This window comes from Alligator sinensis, unplaced genomic scaffold (assembly GCF_000455745.1).
Source record: "Alligator sinensis unplaced genomic scaffold, ASM45574v1 scaffold624_1, whole genome shotgun sequence".
Classification (NCBI taxonomy): domain Eukaryota; kingdom Metazoa; phylum Chordata; order Crocodylia; family Alligatoridae; genus Alligator; species Alligator sinensis.
Genome location: NW_005842021.1, coordinates 891,024 through 917,001, shown reverse-complemented (window position 1 = coordinate 917,001; position 25,978 = coordinate 891,024). Strand labels below are relative to the sequence as shown.

The 25,978-nt window shown below is 37.3% G+C and overlaps 1 protein-coding gene across 2 annotated transcripts in view; it reads right to left on the bottom strand.

Annotated features, from left to right (window-relative positions):
• Positions 1-25,978, bottom strand: part of VRK1 (vaccinia related kinase 1) — a 43,280-nt gene that overhangs the window by 14,270 nt on the left and 3,032 nt on the right. For both annotated transcript variants that reach the window (XM_006022175.3, XM_025202337.1), the window contains 10 exons: positions 24,975-25,030; positions 20,260-20,329; positions 19,408-19,495; positions 17,600-17,708; positions 17,385-17,477; positions 15,979-16,111; positions 14,628-14,748; positions 10,458-10,516; positions 8,998-9,176; positions 2,757-2,859 (listed from right to left, as the gene is read on the bottom strand). In XM_006022175.3, coding sequence (XP_006022237.1) covers positions 2,757-2,859; positions 8,998-9,176; positions 10,458-10,516; positions 14,628-14,748; positions 15,979-16,111; positions 17,385-17,477; positions 17,600-17,708; positions 19,408-19,495; positions 20,260-20,329; positions 24,975-25,030 — 1,011 coding nt within the window. The remainder of the gene's footprint in view (positions 1-2,756; positions 2,860-8,997; positions 9,177-10,457; positions 10,517-14,627; positions 14,749-15,978; positions 16,112-17,384; positions 17,478-17,599; positions 17,709-19,407; positions 19,496-20,259; positions 20,330-24,974; positions 25,031-25,978) is intronic.

Genomic DNA, 25,978 nt, shown 5'->3' with positions numbered 1-25,978 from the left:
AAATAGTGAACAAAAGCTACTACCAGAAAAAATACAACCTAAAAGCAGCATTAAAGTTTCATACCTGTTCAACTGATGTCAAAACTCCCCTCTCTCCTCTCCCAGCATTTTCAAGTCTAACTTCACCTCATGCACTAATTTTCTCTGTTTAAGCCACTCTTCAAAACATTCAGATAAATTTGGAGTGACCACAAAAGAAAGATTATCTTCTACAACCTTTTACATGCAGCTAGTGCAGAATACAGCAATTTTTCTGTTAGGGAGTATGCCTTACAATAAGCATCAGCTTCCATCCCAGAGGTTATGCAGACTCCGCCTGCCTATTAATCTCTATAATTTGGAGTTGCTGCTTTTAACTGATAAAGCCAGTTCATTTGAGGCACTTCAGTTTGCACCCCTAAGATTCTGATTGGGAGGATGTTGGAGAAAGAGCATTTTAGACATAATACAAGAAAGCTTGTATTATGAAACAAGCTTTCTACTTCCCTTTTGCCAAAATTTAATTTTTTTGGCCATCAGGCTCTGCTACAGGGGCCCATTAACACAAGGAAAGAATACTGAGAATAGTGCTGTGAGAGATAAGACTTTTGAATGCTAGTAACTGAAAAATGCCATACTGGATAAGACCTGTGAGCTGTCCACAGTTCCAAGCTCTTTAGAAGGAGAAAAGAAATACTCAGCAATTCACACAAGTACAGCATAACCAGCCCATGTGGAAAGATTTCTCCCAAGCCCTACCAATTGGTAGCTGGTATATGCCCTTTTATAAAAAGGGGAAAGAAACAAAACCAAGGATGGACCCAAGGGAGAAAAAGTGGACCTCCCACAATGTCCTAATTAATATCAATAGTCTCCTAAAATAATCCAAATAAAATATGAAATTAACCTAACATTAAGAGTTTTATTAAAAATAATTCCTGCACTGAAGATTTCTAAGACAATGAATGCTGCCAAAGAAGTTCAAAGCTGTATTTCTATCAACTGTAACAGAAATTATTAAGGCATACATCTGAGATCCTCCTTTCCAATCTATTGATATAAGCTTATTTATAACAGCCTAACACAATTATCCTAATGATTTAACTCCGGTAATGCCCAAAGGTCTTTGTCATGATTAGGACCTTGAAATGCAGAAACATGACCACTGCCCCAAAGGTTTTATAATCCAAAAGACTAATCTAAAAAGAGAAACAACTTTTCTTTGATGCTTTCATTGCCACCTCTAAAGAGACTTCAAAATATAAGTCCTCATCTTTCTGGATACTGTTTTCCAAATTTCCTAGCAGTTCCTCTTTCTGCCATTCTACATACATTCACAAGCATCTGCAGTAATGGTAACACACTTCTATATCATGAGGTTGGCAAAAAACATATTTTCATCCATAACATCAATTTGAAAAGTTAGTCTGAATAATATTAAAATGTAAACTATTAAACACCGCCCTATCCCAACTGCACTTCCTCATCACCACTTACACATAGCACAATACATATTCCCATGGAAAGTATATTTTATTCATGTATCAAACAAAAACAGTAGAAGTTTAGTGGTCGTTTAAGTGAGGTGTGTGCGTGTATGTAAAAATAAAATAAAGCCTAAGGACTGCATATTGAAAATTGTGCGTAGAGCAGTGATGAGGAAGAATCTGAAATATATATCTCTTTTTGCTTAAACTAGAAAATAGATGCCTAACATTGCACCATTCTGTTGCTTACATAAAAGGTAAATCTAGTTAATTAACTCCTATCCAGAAAGTGAAGGTTTAGGAAAAAAAAATTCTGAATAAAATGAAGACAAAAGTCTTTTTTCAAATGGTCACAATTGAAGGTAAAACTGAAAGGGTTAATGTTGTACTCTGGAATGAAAGTGCTCTGACTACTGTTGGTCATGTCACAGTAGCTAGGTATTTGGAACAGGCTTTCTTCCTTCTCTTATGAATTTTTTTCAACTGCTAAGACTAACTTCCAGGAAATTTGAATGTTTAAGTGCCATCATACGGGTATGTTTATAGTGCCATGGATATTGCTTTATTGCCCCTTTATCTAAGATATATGATCTGAAAAATATTCTTCAAAGTAGTTAACTTAAAAAACTATTTGAATTTGATTCTTATCCATGCAAGGTACGGACAGCAGTGGCTAGAGAGCAAGAAATAATTCAACTAGGCATTACATATTGCTCTGGACACCTTAAAGAACCTTAATCTTGACTTGCAATAACCCTATTGTAACTGCCTATGGCTTTTCTATGGAAAAAATACCGGCTATGCCAAATTGTACCAAACTATTTCAAATTCTGTCTTCATAAATTCTCTATCCTTAACGCTGATCCTCTCCCCTTCACTTTAAATCCACTCACTGCTGGAAACTGTTCCCGCCGCTGCTGCTGCTAGCTTCTGGTTGTAAAATGCTGTGATGAATTGGTCCTGGGGAGTCAGCATTTCCTGACAGCAAATTGGACAAGATGGGAGGGAAAAAATGAGAATGGTGGGGAGAATGAACAAGAGCAAAAGGATGGACCTTTTGTATGAATGAACAAGAGCAAAAGGGGCAGGGGACTACCAAATTTTATTAACTAACAGTTTCATCAACTTTATGTCTGAACACACTTTGCTGCATAGAGTTAGCATACAGTTTTCCTAATGCTACTCTAGGCATAGTTAATTTCCTGGGAAAGCCAAAAAACTTAATTTAAGTTATTTGAGTCTTCAGAGGTTAACAGTATCTACTTTCTGGAAAGATGTTTTTTGACTTACTAGAAGGAGGACGTCTCTTCTGTTTTGGACTTCCTGCATCTTCTACATCCTTTTCAGTGCTTTCTTCTGCTGTGGCTGTTGCTGCTGCTGCCTTTCTCTTCCTCTACAGAAAAGTAAATAAAATTATACTGGTTGAAACAAAAGAAAAAATTCCATGTAGATAAAGTTTAAATTATTTGCATGTAATTCTCTGCAATTCCAAGTCAGCCTACCACATTTTCCCCCACAATCGCCATAAAAAAATTGACCTTAAATGGTCACCATTTCCAAATTACAGCAATTAATATTTGTCAATCCTGAAATCAAAGCACTTATTATAATAAACTATTACCATTTAATAATAAGCATCACCCCTCTCTACAGTTATTAGATCACATTAAAATTATTTTACTTTAAATCAAAAATCCATGTTTCATGGTCACAATTCTTCAAACACCATAACGTTAGAATTTAATAATTATCACAATCAAGGATCAATCTGAAAATCCTAAAATAATGTAAAAAATGTATCCCAAACTAATGTTATAATGTTATAGAGTTATATAAAACAAATGCATACACACACACACACACACACACACACACACACACACAACTAATATATACAGTATTAAAGTTTAACTTTATTTGAATCTGTATTTCTCCTTAAGGGTTTTTCAGTACAGCTAAAAAAGTAACTACACCCACTGACAGCACATTATTATTTTTCCTAATGGCAACTATGGGTTCTGTTCCAAAGAGAGCGACATGGGAAAGCTGAACTCTATTCAAGGCACATTATCTTAAAACCTTTAAAAGGATAGAACTGTTATTATCTGTGTATTACAATTAATCCTACTGTTGCAAAGTATTCTTAAGGTGGTTATGGAAAGATCCTCTTTTTTAAAAAGCCATGTCATTTTGCAAAGGATCGATTGGCCCATGTATAGAACAATAACTTTGCTAAACCCTGGCGAAGTTTAACCCATCATTTTTTAGTAACTGAGTAAGAATGCACTGCTTTACTAAAATAGCTTTAGAAGTGGTTACAACTTCCCATAGCTCATGAGAGAAGGGGAGAGTGCATTACATCTTTCCTTTCCAAAGTGTTGCTTCATGATTACCATCTAAACCCTGCTGGGCTGAACAGATTGGTTCGATAATTACATACAATAACTGCAGTGGGCAGGTAACCCTCAGCTGGCACAGGGCAGCTCCCCTGTGAGAACTTCCATATGCAAACTGCACTGATGGAGTGCATTAGGTACATCTTTCCTGCCGGTGCACAGGCCTGATTAACGCCAGCCAAGACTCCAAGGTTAGCATGTCAGCAGATTTGTGATGCATTAGGCAGGAATAAACACAGACACTTTTGTTCGTTCTGACCAAAATTAAGGAGGAATATTTCAGCACTGTATTGCCTTTATACAGGAGATAATGCATTCCTCCCGATTGTGCTGGGAGAGATTTTAAATGCTCATCGTAGAAATAGATATCCAATGCATTCTACACAAAAGCAAAGTACATTTATCTTGTTTCCCAAGCTTATTTAATAAAAAGTGTTTTCTTAATCTTGATGCAGGTGAATTACATGGCAATAAAAATCAGGCAGCATTCATCTGACAAAGGCAACACCTGTGTATTTGAAGCAGAAGGTTAGAAGGAACTATGAATCACTGTAATCTATATTTCTCCTGTTTATTTTACTTCCAATGTTTTCCAACACTTACTGAGTACTGTCAATGTATTCAGCACTGAACAAAGTATGATACGCACCTTGTCTCAAAGAGTTTGGTTCAACATTAAGGATGTTAGCATAGGTAGCTTGCTAAGCTAAGGCTAAAAGAATTTATTGCATATTAATATTAAAAATAAGACAGATATCTTTAAGAAAAAGAATGAAATTCCAGGAAGTCTGTTAACTATATATCCCATTTTATTTTTAAATCTCTAGAAACAAACGTTAATAGTTAAACTTATACATGCTTGGAATATTGAAAGGTATGCTTGATGGCCAGTTTCACACTCCAACCCAGCAAGCACACTTATGTTATTTATAATGCACATCACAACATATTTGGTGGTATGAATCTATCAAGGAGAATGCAGTGCTCTAAGAAATTTTTTTTTTTTTTAATTTACAAATATCCCTCTAAACCAGGGGTGGGCAAAATGTGGCCTGTGGGCCAGATGCGGCTGGCCAGGCCATTCTATCCAGCCCATGGGGCCCCTACAAAATTTAGAAAATTAATATTCATCTGCCCCTGGCTGCCTGTCATGTGGTCCTTGATGGCTTGTCAAAACTTAGTGAGCGGCCTCCACCTGAAATAACTGCCCGCCCCTGCAACCATGAAATAGCAAAGTTGGCCTGCCATATACCACAGCAACACTGAAGAAAAGTGTTTTCAGAGGAGAGGGAGGTTTGTTGTGTAGTAATAAAACACCCCAAAGGAATCCAAGCGTGGGTTTCTTACAAGACATGTTAGGCTTTAAAGATTGGTGCAGAATGAGTACTAGGACACCCTTACATCCTACAGCCATTTGTCTCTCTCAGTTCTCTGCCTCAAAATAATTCATCCTTGAGGCAAAAGTCATGAATCCATTAAAAGATGATAGTGCTATTACAACTAATAACTGTTGTACTCTACAGCCGTGTCCAAACATGCACGGGTATGCATTTGCAGCAGTTCAGACTGCCACAGCACATGCCCTTGCATGTGTGCTTCGTTGCAGGACAAATTGTCCTGCAATGGGCAAACTGCCCTTGCCCAGTTTCTCCTGGCTCTTCAGCCAGGGTCTGAGGCCAGCACCAGTGCAGTCTTACCTGGTGGCCTGGAGCAGCAGAGGCACAGATGGGGCAGCACATAGGCCTGGTCAGCAGCCAGAGCATTGCTTTGGACAACCTGACCTCTGTCTGCCAGCACATGCTTGCTGTGCATGCATTGTACTGCTTCTGTTTTGGGAGGAGGGGAGGGGAGGTTTGCTACCAGGAAATCTCAGTAGCAAATTTTGGCCCTACGCTGCAAATCTGCAGCACAGGGTGTTTTAACATTTGCCGCATACAGTTTGCAGCACCACAAAGAGGTTTGAGGAGCCACAAACCACACTTCCCCTGCATGTCTGGACGCAGCCTATGAAGCATGAATTTGCATACAAGATTATCTGCTCAAGTATTATGGATCTCTCTCCCAATTCCAATTCTCACAGCACTCACAAAAAAAATCCATTCAAAACAATGAGATGGCTCTCAAATAGTTACAAATAAAATAGCTACTTTAGGCATTAGGCTTTCTACAAAAGGCTAATCTTGAGTATGTAAAACATTGCCAATATAAGGTGTAGGTGCATCAGTTATAAAAGCAGTTACTCTAATATTATAAAAGCCTATGTCTGTCTGTCTATCACACTTTAATCGCAATCTGACTGGCTGACGGAAACAGCCAATCAGAGTGCTCCCAGTGTGGGGGAGCGCCGCCTTGATTCCAAAGCCGCGCCGAGTACCAGACAGAGGGTGGGGGAGCCAAGGCTAGCTGTGCTGGCCTCAGCTCCCTCACCCAGCTCCCTGCAAGCAGCGCCGAGGACCGGAATACTAGCCATTCCTGACGGGCAATTGGCTAGTATTTTAAGACTCTCTCATTAGTAAGATGGCTCTTAGTAACAAGGGATCAGTACCATTATCAGAGACTGATTCAAATTAAAACTCCAAATTCTTGTTTTGAATGAAGGAATATATGCGGTCCAAAATCTGAACCTCTTTCAGGGTTAATCCCTGGGACCTTTGTTCACCACTATTTTTAGATCCATAGGAAAGCACCTCCTAGATCGAAGTCGAAATCTTGCCCATCACAGACAATCATGTCACATAGTCCCTTTCATAAACCAAGTTCCACACGGAGGGGCAGGAATGGCTATGAAAACATCTTACATTACTTCTTCTTTCCTAACCTGCAAACTCTGCACACCACACTACTCCAGCTAGTCACAGATCCATCTTTTCCTCCTAAGATTTTACAAGTCTAGCTACCTACTCCTCACTCATCCTTGATGCTTTCTGGAAGCAAAGCTCAGTAACTTTCAGCATCCTATTGCTCTAGATAGCTATTACCATTCAAAAACAAGGGGGCTGCTCAATGAAGATCAGCCCCCTCCCTGTCACCAAGGTTTTTTCTGGAGTGAAGCAAGATGAGACCCTTGCAAAAGGAACAATCCTTTCCCTTCCATACTTATCCTGAAGTCTTAACTGAACCACTGGCCCTGAAAAGAACTGAACATAAATGAAAGGACTTTCTAGCCAAGTATGTTGCTACAGAAAGCAAGCCATAACAGCTTGATATCCAGTTAACTATTTTACTCTTGGGAGCTGTTCTTATTAAAGCGTCCACAGCATCTCATACATTCAGCATCCAACACTTCAAAATGGTGGAGGGGGCGCTTTAACTAAAGCTTGCTTTACAAGTTTTAGTTAAAGTGCCATCGCCACCATTTTGAAGCACAGGGACACTGAATACACGTGATGCTGAGGCTGCTGAAGCGTGCTATTTAGAGTCTGGTCTGATGCATTCTAATTAGCATACATCGGAGCAGGTGTTGGGCACACGTCTAGGTGCCCTTTAAGCCTGGGAGTGTCAAATTTACAGCCTGCAGGTCTCCCACAGGAGCCAGGGTGAGCAAGGGCAGGGCCCAACACCAAACTCTCAAACTCATGGCCATACAGATTTGGCCCAGAGACTATTTTCTGTTCAAAATCATAACTGGGTAAAACTAGAAATACTTCCCAAGAGACTTTCAAGCTCCCACAGCTTTTGTTTTTTGTCTCATACTTTCTACCCGTGAAACATTTAATGCATGGCAAATTGACTGTCAATTATTACTAGCCAGGGAGAGAACTTGTATAACATCAGATACTTGCCATTACCTTTCAATCAATACTTATAGATGTAATTCGCAGCTCTGGTTGAGGTTAAAACAGGCTAAAGAAGGCCCACCCACAAGCTTAGTCAATTTCATTACCAAAGGGGTGGAGTAAGCATTTCTTTCACCATGAAATAACCAAAGCAGAAAGATGCTGGTTTCTGACTTCACTATTATTCATACAGAAGGTAAGTGTAACAAAATATTTCATTACAACAGAAGTGGTGAAAAACTCACTTTTACTATACGTTTCTCTTTAAAGACTTTCCCTATTAAAACTGCTTGTATGACATAAGTAGATATAAAACAAAAAATACGAAGTTTCAATACTTAACATTTACAAGACAAATCGCACAATTCCCTTATTAACATTTGTTCTAAACAGAGTATTAAGAGTAAAGTTTATTTGGTAACTTGGCTTCAAGTTCAGTCATGTCTGACCCTCTGTATTCTTTATATCATAATGTTCCACCCACCCCTCCTCTCAAATTAAGGTCCAAAATCTATGATATTTTACAAACTGATCAGTGAATGAATTTTCCAGTGACTTTTCTCCCTTTCACCAGGAACTGTCTGATAAACACTCAAGTAAATCCTGTGAGCATTTGCTAATTAACTGTTTAATATAGTTATACAAGATTAATACAGTACGCTGATTTGCTGAAATGTTTGCCTTATAAAAAGTATCTGTGTGGTATTAAAAGACTGTATACCTTAACCTGTGGAAATGAGCAGGTGTGAACAAGAAACTGCACAAAGTTGCAAATGTGAGATCTACTCAGCATTCCCAGTCTACTTAAGCACCCTTAGTCTGGCACTAACTGCTACACTCAGCATTTATAAACAGTATACAAGATCCCTGCATATAATATCTGTGTACCAATAGCAAATAGTTGCATAAGGATGCCAATTTAAAGTTAAAAGTTTAGGACTAGGTATGTAAATCAAGAAGCTTGATAGGAAACAAAAAATGCTAACCAAACTTCTCATTTTCCTTCACATCCATTTTGGCCCATCTGGAGATTCTGAGATTCTTGGGGAAAAGTAAAATTAGCTGGAAAAGCTCATCTGTTTAAATGGCATTACAGCTACATATACATTCTGTTATTCAAAGTATTTTTTTATTGAATGTGAAAGCATACCTGCAAACATCATGTTATATTAAACTTTCAGAGCAGTTAAGATTAGAAAAATGAAGCGTCTGTGTATGAAAAACACGAACATTTGAGACTCTTTCCTTATTAACTGATTTAATTAGGACATCTGATTTCAGTATCATTTTATTATTACTACTCATTTAGTTCAAAAGAAGAAGCATTAAAAAGCTGAATGGCAAGTACAAAGTAAAAACCTTTTGTATGGGCTTTGTTTGCAAGTCTCCATTCTCTGACAAACCAATGTCCAATATTCCATCATCCCGTTGACCAATGGCCTTGAGCCCTTGTAGAAGTATTTCTCGGAAATGCTGATAAAAAGGTTTATCTTCATAGCTCAATAACTTCACCTTTTCCATGTATTTGGCTATTTCATCTGGGAAAACAGTACCTACAATTAATGTCTATTAAAAGCAGTTTAATCACTAGGTTTTACCTTAAAAAGTCAGAAAACTATGAGAACCCATTTACAGTTCTTTGAGATGGATATTAAAACATACTTAATTATGGCTATTTAGTACAACATATTTTAAAGGAAAAATAGCCATTCTCAGTGCTATTTAACAAATGGTCACAGCACCACTTTCTCTTCTACATTCGTCACCAGGAATGAAATATTCAGTTTTTAAAAACTACTTTAATAGGCTTATCTCCTCCACGGTGAGACTTTCATTCAACTGTATTTCTTCTTCCCTGAATTTAAGGGCACCTACTACAGATGACTGGAAGTCTGAACATAGCTTTTTTTTTTTTTTTTAATAAAAAAAGGAGAAAGTTTCATATTTTTCCCCCCAAATGAAAGACAGGAGTGTCATTGCCAAAAAACCTTTAAAATTATACTTGACAAAGTACTAGTAAACTGGAAAATCCTGTATTAACAATTAGGACTGGGTGACAGAATTCTTCCATTTCTAATCTCTGAGAAAAAAGTATTAAGGTTACTGTCAAGGCTTTAAAAAAACTGCTAACCAGCTCACCAGGGCAAGCTGCAAGCTCTCTCACAAGAGACCTAAGAAATTATTTAGAAATTAAGTTTTTCTTAAAAAAAATAAATAAATCTAGGTCTTTCAGCTGTAAAGAAAGTTTCTAAACATAATGGAATATAAGCCAATGTGAAGCTCTCTTCTAAGCTACAGACAACATTAATGACACTGCTGCTCCCCACAGCTTTGTCAAAATATAGCAGAGAGGGGGAAAATAAAATAGACTTACCTATTCAACGAATGTTGATTATTGCTATTCAAACCCTGGTGATCTGAGAAACAGGTCTTGTGGACAGAACACATTGGTACAACCTTCCACCCAACCCCTTTCCTAACGTGATTTTAATCTGCTTATATTAAATCCAACACAAAAGAAATTTCTACAAACAGCCAAATATTTAACAAAAAAGTTTGTCAGACAAAAATTGGAATTTCAGACATGCTGCAAATGCACTCCTGGGGTTACCTAAATAATCTTTCCAAAACACATTAATGTTATCTGCAGCATTATAGTGGTCAGTTAGTCTTTTAAAAAAAAGAAAAGTACACTGAAATTAAATATTAACAATGCATCTTGTCAAAAAAAAAAAAGCCAAAAGCCCCTAAGTATTAAAGACAATTTGTCTAAATATAATAAAACTGCAAGTACTGATATTTTATATAGTTCTTCCTACCTGGCTTATTTTCCCCAAGAAAGCACTTTTCCATCAAGTCCGCAATATTCTCTCTGTATCTGAGAAACAAGCGTAGAAAAATCAATGAGACAGACTGCAATAATTTATATTTAATAACAATACCTAAATAATATATTCATTCACATCAGATTCAAGTTAAAGTAAGGTAGCACAGAACAAAAATGGTTTCTCAAGTAAGTTATTTGTGTTAATGTATAAAAACAATTCTTTGAAGAGTATATAAAACTGTTTGGTAAAGGTCTTTTGTCCTCATTCTGTTCACCTTTTACACTGTTGTCTAGCTCAAGAGATTGGAAAACCAAAAAGCTTTGTTGTTTCCATTTTACAATTGGATCTCTCCATGCCAAAATTATGCTTCAGTTGTTCTTTCTGAGGAAAGAGGGCACTTATCCATTTTGTAAAGTCCTTTGATCTTTTATTCCTAAGACCTTATTAAAAGTGCTTTAATTCTGCACCATTGTGTGATACAACTGAGAAGAGCATGCGATTACAAGACAATGCCCCTCTAACAAACCTAGCTGAAGGAAACAATTTCAGTTCTCTGCTGTCCCTGAGCAACTGCAGTGTGTATATATGGCACAGTGCCCTGCTAGCTCTGTGCACACTAGCTACCCAACCAAAAGCAGTTTAAAAGTTCTATTGTGATGACAAATGCAAATCAATTAAGAAAAATGTGTAGAAGCTACCAGACACAGCTAATGCAGTGCATTTCAGTCCTAAGCTGACTTGTTTCAGGGGAAGCAGCTTGAGATCTAACAGGAAAGAAAGCCTAGTGAAAAACAGAAATTCTGGGTAACTTTTAAAATATGTATCTTCTTCTGCAAGTTTTACCTTGAGAGGCTTTAAAGATGAAACTCTCAGGAGATAAATTAGTTTTGAACCGAGTTCCAAAAAACACTCTAAGCTGTCTTGCTTTGAAAGGGAATGATAGTATTGGTTGGAAGTTTGTACGTTAATATTTGCTGCTTGAGCAACTATTTTTAGTCAGATATTTAAATTGGACTGTTTTTATTGACTTTCTGAATTTTGGTGACAGATGTCTCTAACACATTTTTCCCACATAATGCTAGGCCAGCTTCAATGAAAGTGGTCTCATGTCCAAACTTTTGGAATTGTTTGGCAAAGTCTCTGTGGTATGTAAACCACAAGTATTTTTAAGATGATCGGGTTAAAACATTTTTTCAGAATTGATGTTAGTTACAGTAATCTAATTCAAGTGTGACTGGAACAGGCTCATGACGCAGGGTAAACCTCACCCCGATCTGGAAGATCACTGTGCAGCACTGCATGTGTGAAGATCACTGACTACCAAAACTTCCCTCTAGTTTGTTGACCCTAAGAGGCAAGACTGATATTCCAGAGTTCCAGGAGTATCATTTTTGGACAGAGGAAATCCAGCCTTTGGCCACATGCAGGTGTTAAGTTTCTACTGGGAGAAGAATCACTGCTCTCCTGGTAGAAACAATGACCATCCAGATATTGACTCATTTTCTCCCAGAATGAAAATGGAGGTTTCATAAGATCAACTCATCTCCAACTGACAGAAGTCACTTCTGGGAGATTATCTCCTGGCGGAACACACACCTGTACTCAAGAGAGAAGCTGCAGTGCTGTCTTGCAGCGTTTCAGAACGTCTTGTTCTCCCACCCCTCCCCAACCCCCCCGACAGCTCCAGGGAGACAGTTTGTGACTCGGGCTGCACTCTACTGCAGCAGCCAAGCATGGTACAACCACTAGTCCTGACAGCTTTAAGGCCGTGAACGCCCAGCCCCTCTCTACAGCCCCATGCTGTACTTCAGGGTTGTGGAGACAGACAGTTCCACGGCAGCCATGGGCCCTGCCATTCTAACCAGGCAGGGGAACTCAACAAGACCAGACCCTGGCAGAACCTGTCCTGACCTGAACAAACCCAACCACACCTGACAAACCCAGACCCAACTCCAACCTGCCAGCACCTGGATGTGAACAGACGTGCCCAACCACAACCCAGCACCATGATTCCATCAGGGTAGTCTCAGATGGTAATATTGGTGAGAGGAAGGAAAACAGAAACTGAGGCACACCTCATTCCCCACCATATTCCCACAGGGCTGGATGCTTCCCTGCATGCCAGGTGGGAGACAGCTGGGAGCTCCCTCATCCCGAGTCCTTCACATTGGTCACAGAAACCAGTGTTGGTAAGAGACAAGGAAACGGGAAAACTGAGGCACACCTCATTCCTTGGCATACTTCCATAGGGCCAGGGCCTGCCCAATGTCCTGGCATGCGAGGAGATATTCTGCCAGGAGCATGTTTGACATGCATTGGAACTGGGTCAATCCACTGGTGCCAGAGGGGTAGGAATCCACTGCAGGCTGCTGGAGGGTAAATTGACAGGTTTGCTAATGAAAAGACAGAAGACACCCTCTAGGTTTCCAGCTGGGAGGAAGGGACAGAGAGGGAAGGGTGCTGTGAAAAGGAGTTCTCCAGGGGGTGTGGTCTCCTAAGCTGGCCAGCCAAACAGCTCTGATCTATATGCCTGGACTGCTCTCACCATTCTCCATCAGCCAGGAGAGCCTGAAAAGCATGCTGGGATGTGTACACTGTGGTTCCCTGGCTGTGTGCTCTTGGCAGCACATGTTATGTGTGTGGGACCTGCCCAGCCCCTGAAATGTCTGCAGAGTCCATTCTTTACTAAGGAAAAAAAAATGTGCAAGAAGTCTCATGGTGGCTCTCAGTCCCTGTATGTGGCCTTTGACAAACCAGACTGTTCCTGCACTGTAAAAGAGGCCCACTAATAAGAAGCACTTTAGAAGAGCAGCTCAAGCTGCTTGAGACAATCCCAGCTCTTAGACTGTGGTACTTTAAGTGTTTACAAAATTCTTAGTCATTTAAATAAAAACAGAAAACAAAAAGCGATTATCTGAGAAATATCCCATTCTGTTTAGACTCTTTAATTTAAGGTGTGAAATTATTTAGCACTCTTGCACACCAGCATACACCCAAAAGTCTGCATGATAAAGTAACAGAAAAAAACCCCCCCAGGATGAAATAGTCTCTTTCAAATATATTTATTCATGCAAGTTCTGTTAAAAGTCTCAAGAAACCAGAAATTGTGAAATTAGAAATTAAACAAGCTCAATCTACCACTTATCCAAAATCTTCTTTTAAAGTCTAAATTTAAAATATTACTATGAGGGGAAGAGAAGACTAACACTACATAAGAACTGAATTCTAAGAGGGATGCTTAACTGGCTCTGAAGTTATGGTTCAGCTATTCAAGAATCTGGTTACAGTACCAAGATTTTAACCAGTTTTAAAATCAAAGATATAATTTACTCTGGTAAATTACTCTGCTGGGAGTTATAAACAGAGACACCTTAAAATCCTCATCAGAACTTAAAGATGGATTAATTCTAGAAACGATTTGAGGTCTAACTCATTTTAAGATTTAGTTCCAAGATCAAACTGTTGATACTAATTCATTGATTTGACTTTGATTTGGTCTTTTTTTTATTCTTAGTTTAGTTTAATATTAGCAACAATTCTGAAGCTTTGTTAATTTTATAAAACGCATTTTAAAACATTTTAAGCATAAAAATATTCTAGGCATTTCTCTGTCAATAAGCAATACAAGTCCAGAATCTTTGAGGATCTTTAGATTTCTCTCAAGTAATTTTTGTTTCTCACAACTGAATTTAGGTAAACTATTAAAGATCAAAAGATGTTCCATCTTAAACTCCCCACAGCAGTTCCCCACTTCCCATCTGTTCAAGTCCAATCTCTGTTATAGCTGATGATGTACGGTAGGGCTCTTACCCCTTACATACGGCAACTCTCACCATATCTGTAATTAGAAGACAGAAGCTGCTTGCTCTGAGAAAGGTGCAACAAGCAGTGTTAGAAAAGGGCGAGAAGCTGATCTAAATGAGTGCTGGTGAGACGACAAAGCCTATTTGGTGGGACCTGGCAGAACTCTCGTTCTCTTACGGTCAATAATTCTTTCAAGCAAGAGAGAGGTATGGACATTCTGGAATCCCTATGCCAAAAAGTTAAAGATTAAATACAATATACTATACCCAGCCCTTCACAGCAAAGGAAGCTGTATAAAAGTACAAAATATTGCTAGTGCCTTTTCACTGCAAATGAAAAAGAAAATATATTCCTTACCTGATTTTTGAATCTCTGACATAGTTGGGGTCTTTCAAATTGTCCTCCCATGGTAGATGGCCACTGAGCCAATGAATCATACAGTAGCCTAGAATTTCCAAGTCACCACGTCTTGATGGAGCTACAAACACAAGAGTCTGAACAACAACGATGCATGCAAACAAACACTTAATTGTTTAAATATGTTAAGACAATTGGAAATCAATTCAAAATGACTACATCCTTTGCGAGAAGTAGAGAAGGAAAAAATATTGTTCTAACATTTGGAAGTTCACTTCATTTCAAACTCCTTTATCAATCACTTTCTCCACTCAAGGATATGTCATGCAGCAGTTATACCAATTTGTGAAGCATTTTAAATCCTCCGATTGTGACAAAAATAGAGCGAGTTAGTGAACTGATTGACTTTGCTATTCAAAACATTACTATTTCATGAGGAAAAGGAAGGCAAAAATAATTTTGAAATCTGGGTTCCTGAAACTATCTTAGAATACGGAAACTTTTCAGATTTCCTTAACAAAGCACATTGCTGCTTTTGAAAGATTCTAAAAGCAGATGCGTTACATCCTTAATCATCTTTAAAATATAATGTTGTGTGTTCCTTAAAGCAATGATTACAATTATATTAAATGGACGAACTGCCAAATCATCTATTGAAGGCCTAGTCAATTTGTAGCCCAAATGAAACAATTAACACTGCAGCATATTTTACTGTTTAAATTAAAAACTTTAGCAAGACAAAAAAAGAGCAACACAGCTGATCTGGTAAGGTCTCTATAAAAAGTCATACTGCTAACCATTTGTGGCTCTGTTATTTTAATATTTAATATTTTCAATGGCCAAAGTTTAGACTTGTAGGATAGTTGTTTAGTTCTAACACAACTGAAGGTCAACTTCCATATGTGCTAAAATAAATCATGATCAGTCAGCCCACAGCCAAATATGGGGAAGTATGCTTCATAATTATTGTGGAAACAATTTATTGCCCCCCAGAAACAATTATATATTTTTCTAATGAGAACACCCCAGAACCTTAAGATACTAGATAACTTTATGCAAAGGTCAAATGTCTAGGAAATACTTTGCATTTTTCCCCAAAGGCTATCACAAAGTAACAGCAAAAACAAACAAACAAAAAAAGAAAAAGAGTAACCTGCTGAAATTGTTTCACAGCAAATTCTACTGAGATGAGAAAGATGAGCTTTTGCTATACAACTAAATATTTAGTCTTCTATTTACAATGTTTAGACACCCTATTATAAATTTGCCCAGCCTAAACATGTAACTACTTAAAATGTCCTTCATGTCATACTGTCTTTATTGTAAAGTGAATAAAGTTTTGATTACTTACCCACACCCTTATGTGCATCAATACTAGTATATTCAATAGTCCCATCATGACATCTTTTTGGGTCTTCTTTATATTCTTTGTGAACTCCTTCTGGACAGTATCGATATGCAAGGCCATAATCAACCAAGTACACCTATTAATTCCCACATATCATCCAAAGATTAAAGTATTATACATACAGAATTATGTCAAACAATTATGCATACCTTGATAGCTACAAGTACTTGCCGGTTATCTAAGGTAAACAAATAGAAGGGTATAACCAGTTTTAGAAATCAGTTTTTTGGTTGCTCTAGGATAGTAATTCTCAACCAGAGTGCCATGGCACCCTGGGATGCCTTAAGATCCTTTCACGGGTGCTGTGGGGTACGATGCAATGTTGTTAGCAGTGTTAGTTGTGCAAACATGATTCACAAGATAAACCCAGAGATTTCAAATAGGAATCCAGAGCATTAAAACCATTCTGACCTATTGTGATCTAGGTTTTTTGCAACAGAAAAATTGTTCCACTATTATTCCATATTCAAAAAATGACTGAAAGCTAAGAGTCTGCATTTTCCAAAGGGTGTTTTGAGTCTAACAAGGGGTTCCTTGTGTCTAAAAAGACTAAGAATCATTGATCTAGCAACAGATAAAGGTTCAATATTCAGGTATTCCCCTGTAGTGGACTGCATGTGGTAGAAGGGGCTCAGTCTTGGCAGCTGACTTGAAAAATACCAGTTACCTTTCTGATTTTTTTTTGATTATTCATACTGATCAGATTCATTATAGTTTTACACAAAGTAAAATCAGGAGCAAAAACAGTAATTCCAAGCATGAATCTTCTCTAGCCCTGGCTACTCCTAAGCACAATGACATTAGTTTATTCACTTTGTGAGGTAAAGCATTTAGACAAGAAAACACAGGCAGTTATGAAATTCAAACATGCATTTTTCCAAACACTAAAGGGTGTAAAATTTAGAAAACTAAAGATATTTCTGTAAACCAATTGATTTGAATAATCAACATGTTAAAAGACCAAATTTTCCAAGTAACAGAACACTTATTTGATGGATTCCTTGAACAAAGGAAATAAAAAAGTGACAAAGCAGACAGGCAAACATAATTCACTGGTGTACTATATAATTTTAAGCTTCCACCCCCAAATAGCTATTTGAAATTCACTTTGTATCACAAGCACTCCTCCTGAATATTATTTAGGGCAAAACAGCCAACTTGATAAACTGCCAGCAAATTGCATCAAAAATGTAGAATATTAACTAGATATAAATGCCAAGCAGAAATAATATTACTGTATATGTTCTTAAAAAGTAAAGATTTCTGCTAGGTTTCCCAGGTTCAAAGCCTCTTTATATGTTGTCAAACAATAGGTTTAAAACAGGAGAAATGACACACATCAGAAATACCTGATTTGGATTCTTGTAATTCAGGAGAATATTTGAGGCCTTGATGTCTCCATGCACATATTCATATTCATGGATATATTCCAGAATATCAAGCTAACAAAACAAGATACATTACAATGTCAATGCAATACCCAACTCCATCCAGCAGAGGACCTCTATTCAGCACAAAATGTCTTAAAAAAAGACTAAATTAGAAAGATGGATTTCTTACTTACTATTCTTAAGCCAAACTGTAACACAGTTTTATGTGCAAAACGCTTTGAATTTTCTTCATATATTTTCTGCAGATCTCTCCCAAATCGGTCCATTACCATAAACCTATAGCTGTTTGAAAGCAGGAAAAGAAGTTACTAAAACTTGTAGAGGAACTCTCTCACGTTTTACAACCTATTCTTGAAGTAATTCTTGAATTGAAGTGTATACTTTTAATTAAAGCAAACATAATCTATGCAGCTGACAAATATTTAGGAATATTTTATTGTTTCTGTACTGTTTTTGAACTGTGACATTGTTTTGTTTAACTATATCACCTAGAAAAAAGGTCCTCTGTGAAAGTTATGTTCCCAATAACCTAGCATTTTTACAGAATAACAGAAAATGACCATCTGCAGAACAGATTTTATTCAAAAACTAGGAAAAAAAATGGTTGTCTGTAGAACCCAATAATTTCTTCCTGTAAGTGACTCATTTCATTTAAGTGGTTGTTACTTTTACAAGTTGGTTGCTTTTAAAACAATGCTACTAAGATTTAAATGAACACTTGACCTAGTACAGTGAATCTCACCTGATAAAGATGGCTTGACATTCATCTTTGTTTGACAAAGTGGATTCACTTTAGTACCAAAGCTTTTTCCTACAAAAGCCCTGCACACTGAATGTGGATATACTGAAAAAGCTCATTTGGGTTGAAACATTTACCTTTGTTATATTACATTTACTCATTTACTTTTGCCTCTCATGGTTAATCAGAATTGAACTCACTGTTACATTAAATTACTGGGTGATTTAAGGCCCTAGCTGTTTCAACTGCCCTGTGAACTGACCTATCTTGGGAAATTCTGTGGGTAAAAACCAGGATTTCTCCTGAGATAAAGTCTTTTATTTCGGGATCCTACAGACATACAAGCTTGTTGTTCCACTTCAAGTATCTGTGAAGTATCCAAGATTTTTCCTGTGATAATACACTTAGTCCTGTGATAATATGGGCTAATTCAAATTAATTGCCATTCAAGCTGCATGTGTAGAGGGCTATACTGCTTCCAAGTGAACTTGGATCAATCAGAACCAACTCAAATGAGATGTCTGTTTCTACCCTAAATGATGGTGCAACAAGACTTCTGGTGCCAAAAGCTTGTTAAATGCCAAAGTTTCTTATCCCTGTTCTCTCTTGCTCCACTGTTTTCTTTGCTGAAGAGATAGGGCATATAAAAGTAATCAGCATCATTCAGCAAAAGACTTCATCCTCTATTGTAATTCCAAAGGTTCCTAGAAGATTTTTTTGTGTATTCTGTGCATGATTGATCACAATTTGCTGGTGGGGTTGAATAAAGCAAAGCCCCTTGTTCCTTCATGAATGCAATGGATAAAGAAGTAGAAATATGTTTAGTAGTAGTTGTTACTTAATAGTCCTCTCTGTTCTTTCTATTTAATAAAGGATGTCTGTTCTGTAATTAAGCCTGGACAGCACTGGTCATATAAACCCTTGTAGGACACTATCCTTTTCTAATCCCAATGCAGGGAAGGATGGTCAGGGAAATGTAGCAATTGCTTAATGCACATAAGCAATTAGTACATCTTTAGGTGAATTAATCCACTGATCATAATGAACAGCATACAAACGTGCCCCAAAATTTTAAGACAAGGATCAGGCTGTCTAATTTAGCCCAAAGATTAAATCAAGAGATGCTCTACCCCGTAAGTAAACCATATTTTCTGTAGATTAAAGCATGCTAAACAGTAAACCACTTTCTTTATATATGTAGATTAAAATATTAGAATTGTCCCTAGAGACAAAATCTCTTACCTGTTTCCATTCTTTTGATGCAACCCAGACCCCCAATACCTTGGTACGCCTAGATATTTCAGTTTATGGGATTTAGTCCATTTCTGAACTAAAAATACAAATAAAGACATGCACATTAAAATTTCCTAATGAAGTCTTCTGCAAAATGCTACCTAAATCATTTTGTTTTGGTATCCACATAAGATGTGATCATCGTGTGACAATGAGCGAACCATGTATATTAGTAGGGAGCCAAATAATTGTCTACCTCTGGCTAATTCTGGTAATTCAGCTGTAACAGGGACACACTGATGATCACACAGGCAGCTGTAAAGTGCCTCTTTTCAGTTTCAATACAACTAATACCACTGATGGCAACATGCCCAAAATGTAACTGTAAGACAACATTTATCACAACAAATTCACATTTTCCAAAATTATTAAATGATGTCAAATAAATTCTTCTTTTAAGACAAATAAGTGAATCTTATTAAATCTTCTTTTGGTTTTAAACACTAAATCCTGTTTGTTCTTTTGATATTATAAGGCTGAGGCCTTCTAAGATGAAAAAATTACAAGACCATGGGTTTTAGTTCAGTAACTCCTGCTTATTAACAATTATCTTCAGTAATTACCCATTTAGAAAAAGAAACATCCATTTATGATTAAAAGCATTCTTAAGAAATGTAAATGAATACCAGTAGTTCATTTTAAAAAATGGATCTAAAGAGACTTTCTTGATGAGCTAGATAACCCATTTAATGTTAAAGAGTACCACTTAGCTTTTATTTTATTAAAAACCTCGAGAGAATTTATTATTTATAGGAAAATGTGGGCTTAAAGTTCAATCAAAATGTCTAATTGACTGCTTACTTTGCTCTGGTTTGGCAGCTCGCATGTAGAACTTTAATTCAGAAAAAAGAGGTCCATTCTGGCTGGGTTCCTTTAAAATAAATTTTAGTTAGAGTTGGTTAAAGTTTTAGCTAACGAAATCAATTACTTTAAAAATCTTGACGTGTTGCCCTAAGATTATTCTTCTTCCCTGCTTTGGATATTGATAATTTTTCAAGAATCTGGTCTCTGAATAAATAAACATGACAACAGAAGAAGTGGCTAGAAAGTTAAAAATATCAAAGTACTTTTCTCCACAATGAAAAGTTAAAGAGTACCAAATTAACTGAAAAATCTTCAGAAATATTATTAAATGTTCACAGCAGCAGCTCTACAAACAGTATTAAGTATACTTTCACTATCTTCACTTTCTCCAACTGAGGCTATTGTATTCTGAACCCAACAACATTGCAGTCATCCTCACAATGGTCTCAACACTTGAAATAATTTGAAAGAAGAGCATGTACCAAGTGATCCTTAAATACTCTCTTGCAATAAACCCTCTCTTAGAAATCCTGTTTATAGAAGAATGTCTTTTTAAGCAAAACATGTATGTTCTTACTTGTGAGTTAAGATGTGGTAGCCAATACACAACAAAGTCCTAGGGAAAAGCAAGGTAGTTTGTAGCTTTCATGTTAGCCAATCAACATCAACACTAAGGAGGAGCCTATGACCTAACTCAGCCTACTAACTCTAACCTATGGGGTGTTTTGTCTTCAGTAAGATTCTAACCTGAATTAGTTGGAGCATATTAGCTTAACTCTGCCCTATAGTGGCACCTTTCATCAATAGTATATCTATGACTAAAACATTTGCTGCCTGAGGGATGAGTTTAAACTGATACTTAGAAGAATGCTTCCACACAACCAGCCAAGGTATAGTGTGACTACAGGCATCAATTATAGCCAAGTAGAAGCCTCAAATGAAGATTTCCATACCATGACATGCTTGGACTTCTTTTAAGTGTAACCCTACCTCTAAATTTCCCAACTTAAAAATGCTGAATTTAGAGATAAATTACAGCTTCCTTAATTTTAACTCTTGAATTACTGATACATATCCAACCTTAGCTCCATTTCAATTGAAATCTTTGTCTTAGAACTTCCTTAGCTCATAAAAATTAAAACATTTCAAACAAAAAAAGTGTTGTATGAAACATTTCATAAATACTTCTAAAACTACCATGTGACATTATTAACGACCTGAACATGCATAGTTCAAATCTTAAAAACTGTAATTAGTATTATTTAAGTGCAAATTCAGTGGTATAGATGAGAAGTGTTAACAGCCAGACTGCACCAGTCATTGAATCTGGGTTTCCAGCTGCCTTGCATCACCAGTTAAGCACAAGGAAGATAAAGTACACTGGTGAATCTGCCCTTGATCCAATTAGGGATTCCTTAGCTTAATGACTCCCTGCAAAAGCAGAGGACTGGATTCAATGACCCAAAAGGCCCTTTCTGGTCTTATTTTCCTAACTTATTATTTTTATATAAAGGTATCTCCAGGAGACAGGTATTATGCGTAAGGCAGGGCAGGAGAATTCCATTCACCAAATCCTGATACCACTGAACTTTTAGGACTCTTCTTTGACTTGTTTCTATTCTTCCTGCACTGCTGCCAAGACTACATTCAGTAGATGTCTATAATCACTAAGGCCGCAGAGCCAATGTAGGCAGCCTTTCAGCACTGCCTATGCCAATGGTTCTCAACCAGGGTGCCATGACACCCTAGGGTGCCACAAGATCCTTTGAAGAGTGCAGCAAAGCACCGGCACTGGCAGGTGTGCAAACTAGTACCTATTATTCACAAGATAAACTCAGAAGAGCAATGACAGTTGGGCTACATTATCTACCAATTAAAATACTGGCACATGTCCAGTTTTCTTAATCACACAGATAGATCAATAATAAGATTAATCGATAATTTAACTTAGTTACAAAATAATATCTTCAAATATGGTCTATGCACAAACAATTATAAAAAAGAACTGGAGTGTTTTTCTACTACTACATAAATTCCAAACAAAAAAAGGCTAGTGTCAAATTTCTTAAAGAAATTTTCATAAATTATTTTTATCAGACTAACAGATTCACTTCTAAATGCTCAGAAAAATAATTCTATAGGCAGAGCAAGTGCTGTAATTTGGCAGGCATACACAATATTTTTCATACATAACAGAGGTTAAAGTCCTGTTTTAGCTGTAAAGCAGAATTCAGCCTTAATTATGAAACTGAAGTTAGCACCCCCATAATAAACATAATTCTAAATACAGATAAATGCACATGCTATGCTGCAATGATTAAGATATGAGGTTCAATACCACGGTAACAAACACCTAAAAAAAAAGACTTGGACTAGCAAGTATATGTTCAGTTTAAAAAACTGACTAAAATTTGACTAGAAAATTCAATAATCCTTTCTATTATGGCGTAATGTCAAAACACATGAACTATTTTTTTCTCTCTAGAGAAAATTTTAAGAATTAATGAAATAATGCTATCTGAAAAACATCAAAAATACTATTAAACTTTATCTCTCCTTTTTCAAAGTGACATCAGGAATTCCATATTAAAAATATTTCTTCATTAGTAAGACTGCAAAATAAAATATTCAAATACTCCTACAGTAAAAGCCCTGTTTATCCAGCATTCTACTAGCCGGAATACTCTATTAACCAGAATTTCTGGCCGGCTGGATGGACACAGAGGGATTGGGGGGGAAAGCTCGCATGCAGCGGCAGCTACCACCACACTTTGCTGCTGCTGCTCCACATCCGGCCAAAACATCAACTCTGCACTGCCACGGTTCCACCTCTGGCCGCTGCCACACCCTCCCCCCTGCCTGGCCAAAAACCACCGGCATCAGGTAACCAGAATTTTTAGATACCCGGCATCCCCCATTCCCCACTCATGCCAGATAACAGGGCTTTTACTGTATTTAGACATCAATATCATAAGAACTAGATGTCAGATACTACACCAATTTCTATCCTGCTTTAATAACTTACCAATTTTAAGAAATACTGTATGAAAACAATTTTCTTCTGAACACTAACAAACCTTAGTTTACTAATCAAATATTGGTGACTTGACTCCCAAGACATCAGAAACAAGGCTTTTACCAAGAATTGCTACCAAACAGCATATGAAGACAGAAAAAAGGTCTGGTATTTGTGTAGGCAGGCCCAATGCAAAGATGGTAGTACATATTTCCCAATGACCCAAACACAGGTAGAAAAAAAAACTAGGAATGAAAGCAAGTAACCATCAGGAAGCTCAGCAACAGGGGTACTGCAAATTGTGACATAAAGAGGATTGCAATATTAAAGTGAAATAGAAAGGGCTTGAAGGAGCTCAGGAGGTTGTGTTTACTAGATTCCCTGTTCAAGGCAGAGGACTATCCCTGTCTAAACTCTCTCAGTACTATATAAAAATACTGAAATGCTATTCCAATTCATTATATCAAATGTACAGTCAAACTGTTTTACATGTACATGCTGACACTAGTCTCAGTTCTTCTGTGCTGAGTTCCAACTTGGCACATACTAGGAGCCCAGAATCAAGTCAGTTACAGCTTTGTGATTCTTTATCATTTTAGATAATTGTGGCAGAAAAGTTCTTCCATGCCTGTACCTTTTCTCATTCCATGATCCTTACAACTGATGGGGTAACTAACATCAGTGATACAGTACACAGAAATACTCCAGTAGAAACTGACAAAGAAAATGTATCCATTTTGGAGTACTCAAGTAGATTGTTCTGAATAATCTGGGATACTGTACCAACTACCAACCAATCCATCACTAACAGCTCCTAACCCAAGGGTGGCCACCTGGGGCACACATGCCACAAGTGGCACAGGCAGCCTCTGTGTGGCGCACAGAAGATGAGAGCGAGATATAAGCAGCACAGTAGCAGGCGGGGCAGGAAGCAAGAACAAGAGCAGGAGTTTGGGCAGGAAGCACAGGGCAAAGAAGAGAAAGAAAAGCAAGAGATCGGACAGAGGAAAGGGATCAGAGTGGCACTCCAGAAGGGTACGGGACTAATTTATGGTACACCTGCCAAAAAATGTTGGCCACCACTGTCCTAAATTATCTCCCTTCATACAGTCTCAGGTCTCAGATTAGTGTGTGTCCACCTGGATGTCTTGCCATAAGTTAACACAGTCAAAACTGAATTGTGGACCACCCATCCCCTGTATTCTCTGTTACTATTAATATCATCATTCTGTGTCATTTGAGTCTTATGTTACAGGTAGTCTTTAACGACTCATTTTTTGCCTGTCATATTGCCCTGCCTTTCTCCATAATATTTGGTGTTCCTTCTTTTCTAAAAGAAATCCAAAACTTGTCCAGGATTTCACTCTCCTGTGTACTGAAAGGAATCTATCCTTCTGTTACCTAAAGTATGACTGACTGTCTTTCTTCCATCCTTTGCAAGTTATTTGAACTTTCAAATGGTATATCCCTGTGTTTGTAAAGCAATCTATATATAGCACCACAAAGTCCTGATCCCACACTGGGGCTTCTGGGCATCTGCACATTTCTTGTATAGAAGTCACACACACACACAAAATGATGTAGTATATAACTATTATAACAATATATAGCAGCTTACAGCATGTCACACATTACATATGCTATACCAAAACAGCCATTTTAAAATTTTGAAATAAAGATTCAAGTTTTCTCTTACCACTTTTACAACATAAGATGCATCACTGCCAACCGATTTTGAAGAATTAACATCAGCTGTTAAAATATGAAGTGTTCATCAGTAGGATGAGAGACAACCATCAAAAACAAAGCTTCTACTTGCTATGTCATTTGTTTAGCTATGCCACAAAGTAATTATACATTAGCATGAATAATTTTCAGAATCTAGGCAGAAGAACTGTATCAAATTTAACCAACTTAAATTTCTGGTTGTGAGTTCTCTCTTGCCAGGGCGGGAGGGAGAAGCTTATTACAAAATGATAATGGAATGTTCTTGATTATTAAATAGTAGTTACTCATTTAAAGACAGATAGAAAAACACAATATGGGTATACAACTTGCAAGAAGCCATCAAGTACTTCTTTTGTCTAGATGCCATAATAACCAAAAACAGTCTTTTTCCTCTCTTCCAGCTATTTGCTCTCCCAGCTGCCACTTTATAATTTCCATAGAAGTAGATTTACTGAGTGATGGAATACCACAATGGACAGTTTAGGAATAACAGATACATAAGGACGCGCTTCTGTACAAGTAGAGAACGAGATTAAACAATGTCTGAAACATGACATGGTTGGGCTTACATAAAAAAGCAACTAATAATGTGGGTAACTGTCTAACACAAGGAGAATGCCACCTTTAATAAGCATTAGGAGCTTAGTCAAAACCATGCAGCAAAGCCAGGCTTCTCTAGCCACGATTAAATTTGCCAGTTCTCTTGACCAAGTGTTTTCAGAAGAACGCTGTCACCTTATATTGGTGCCTGATCATTTTACTAGCATCTTAGATCAATAAATGATTTTGTAACCCATGAACTACTATATGAAACTACAGAATTCAGTGCAATTGTATCACAAGTGGAAGGGAAACATCTTATCACATATCTACTGCACCACATAGTACAAGAGCCTTATTACTATCTTCATCTTAAAATTTTAACCATTCAACGTTCATTGGAAGAACAGAATCATAACATGGTGCCCTCAG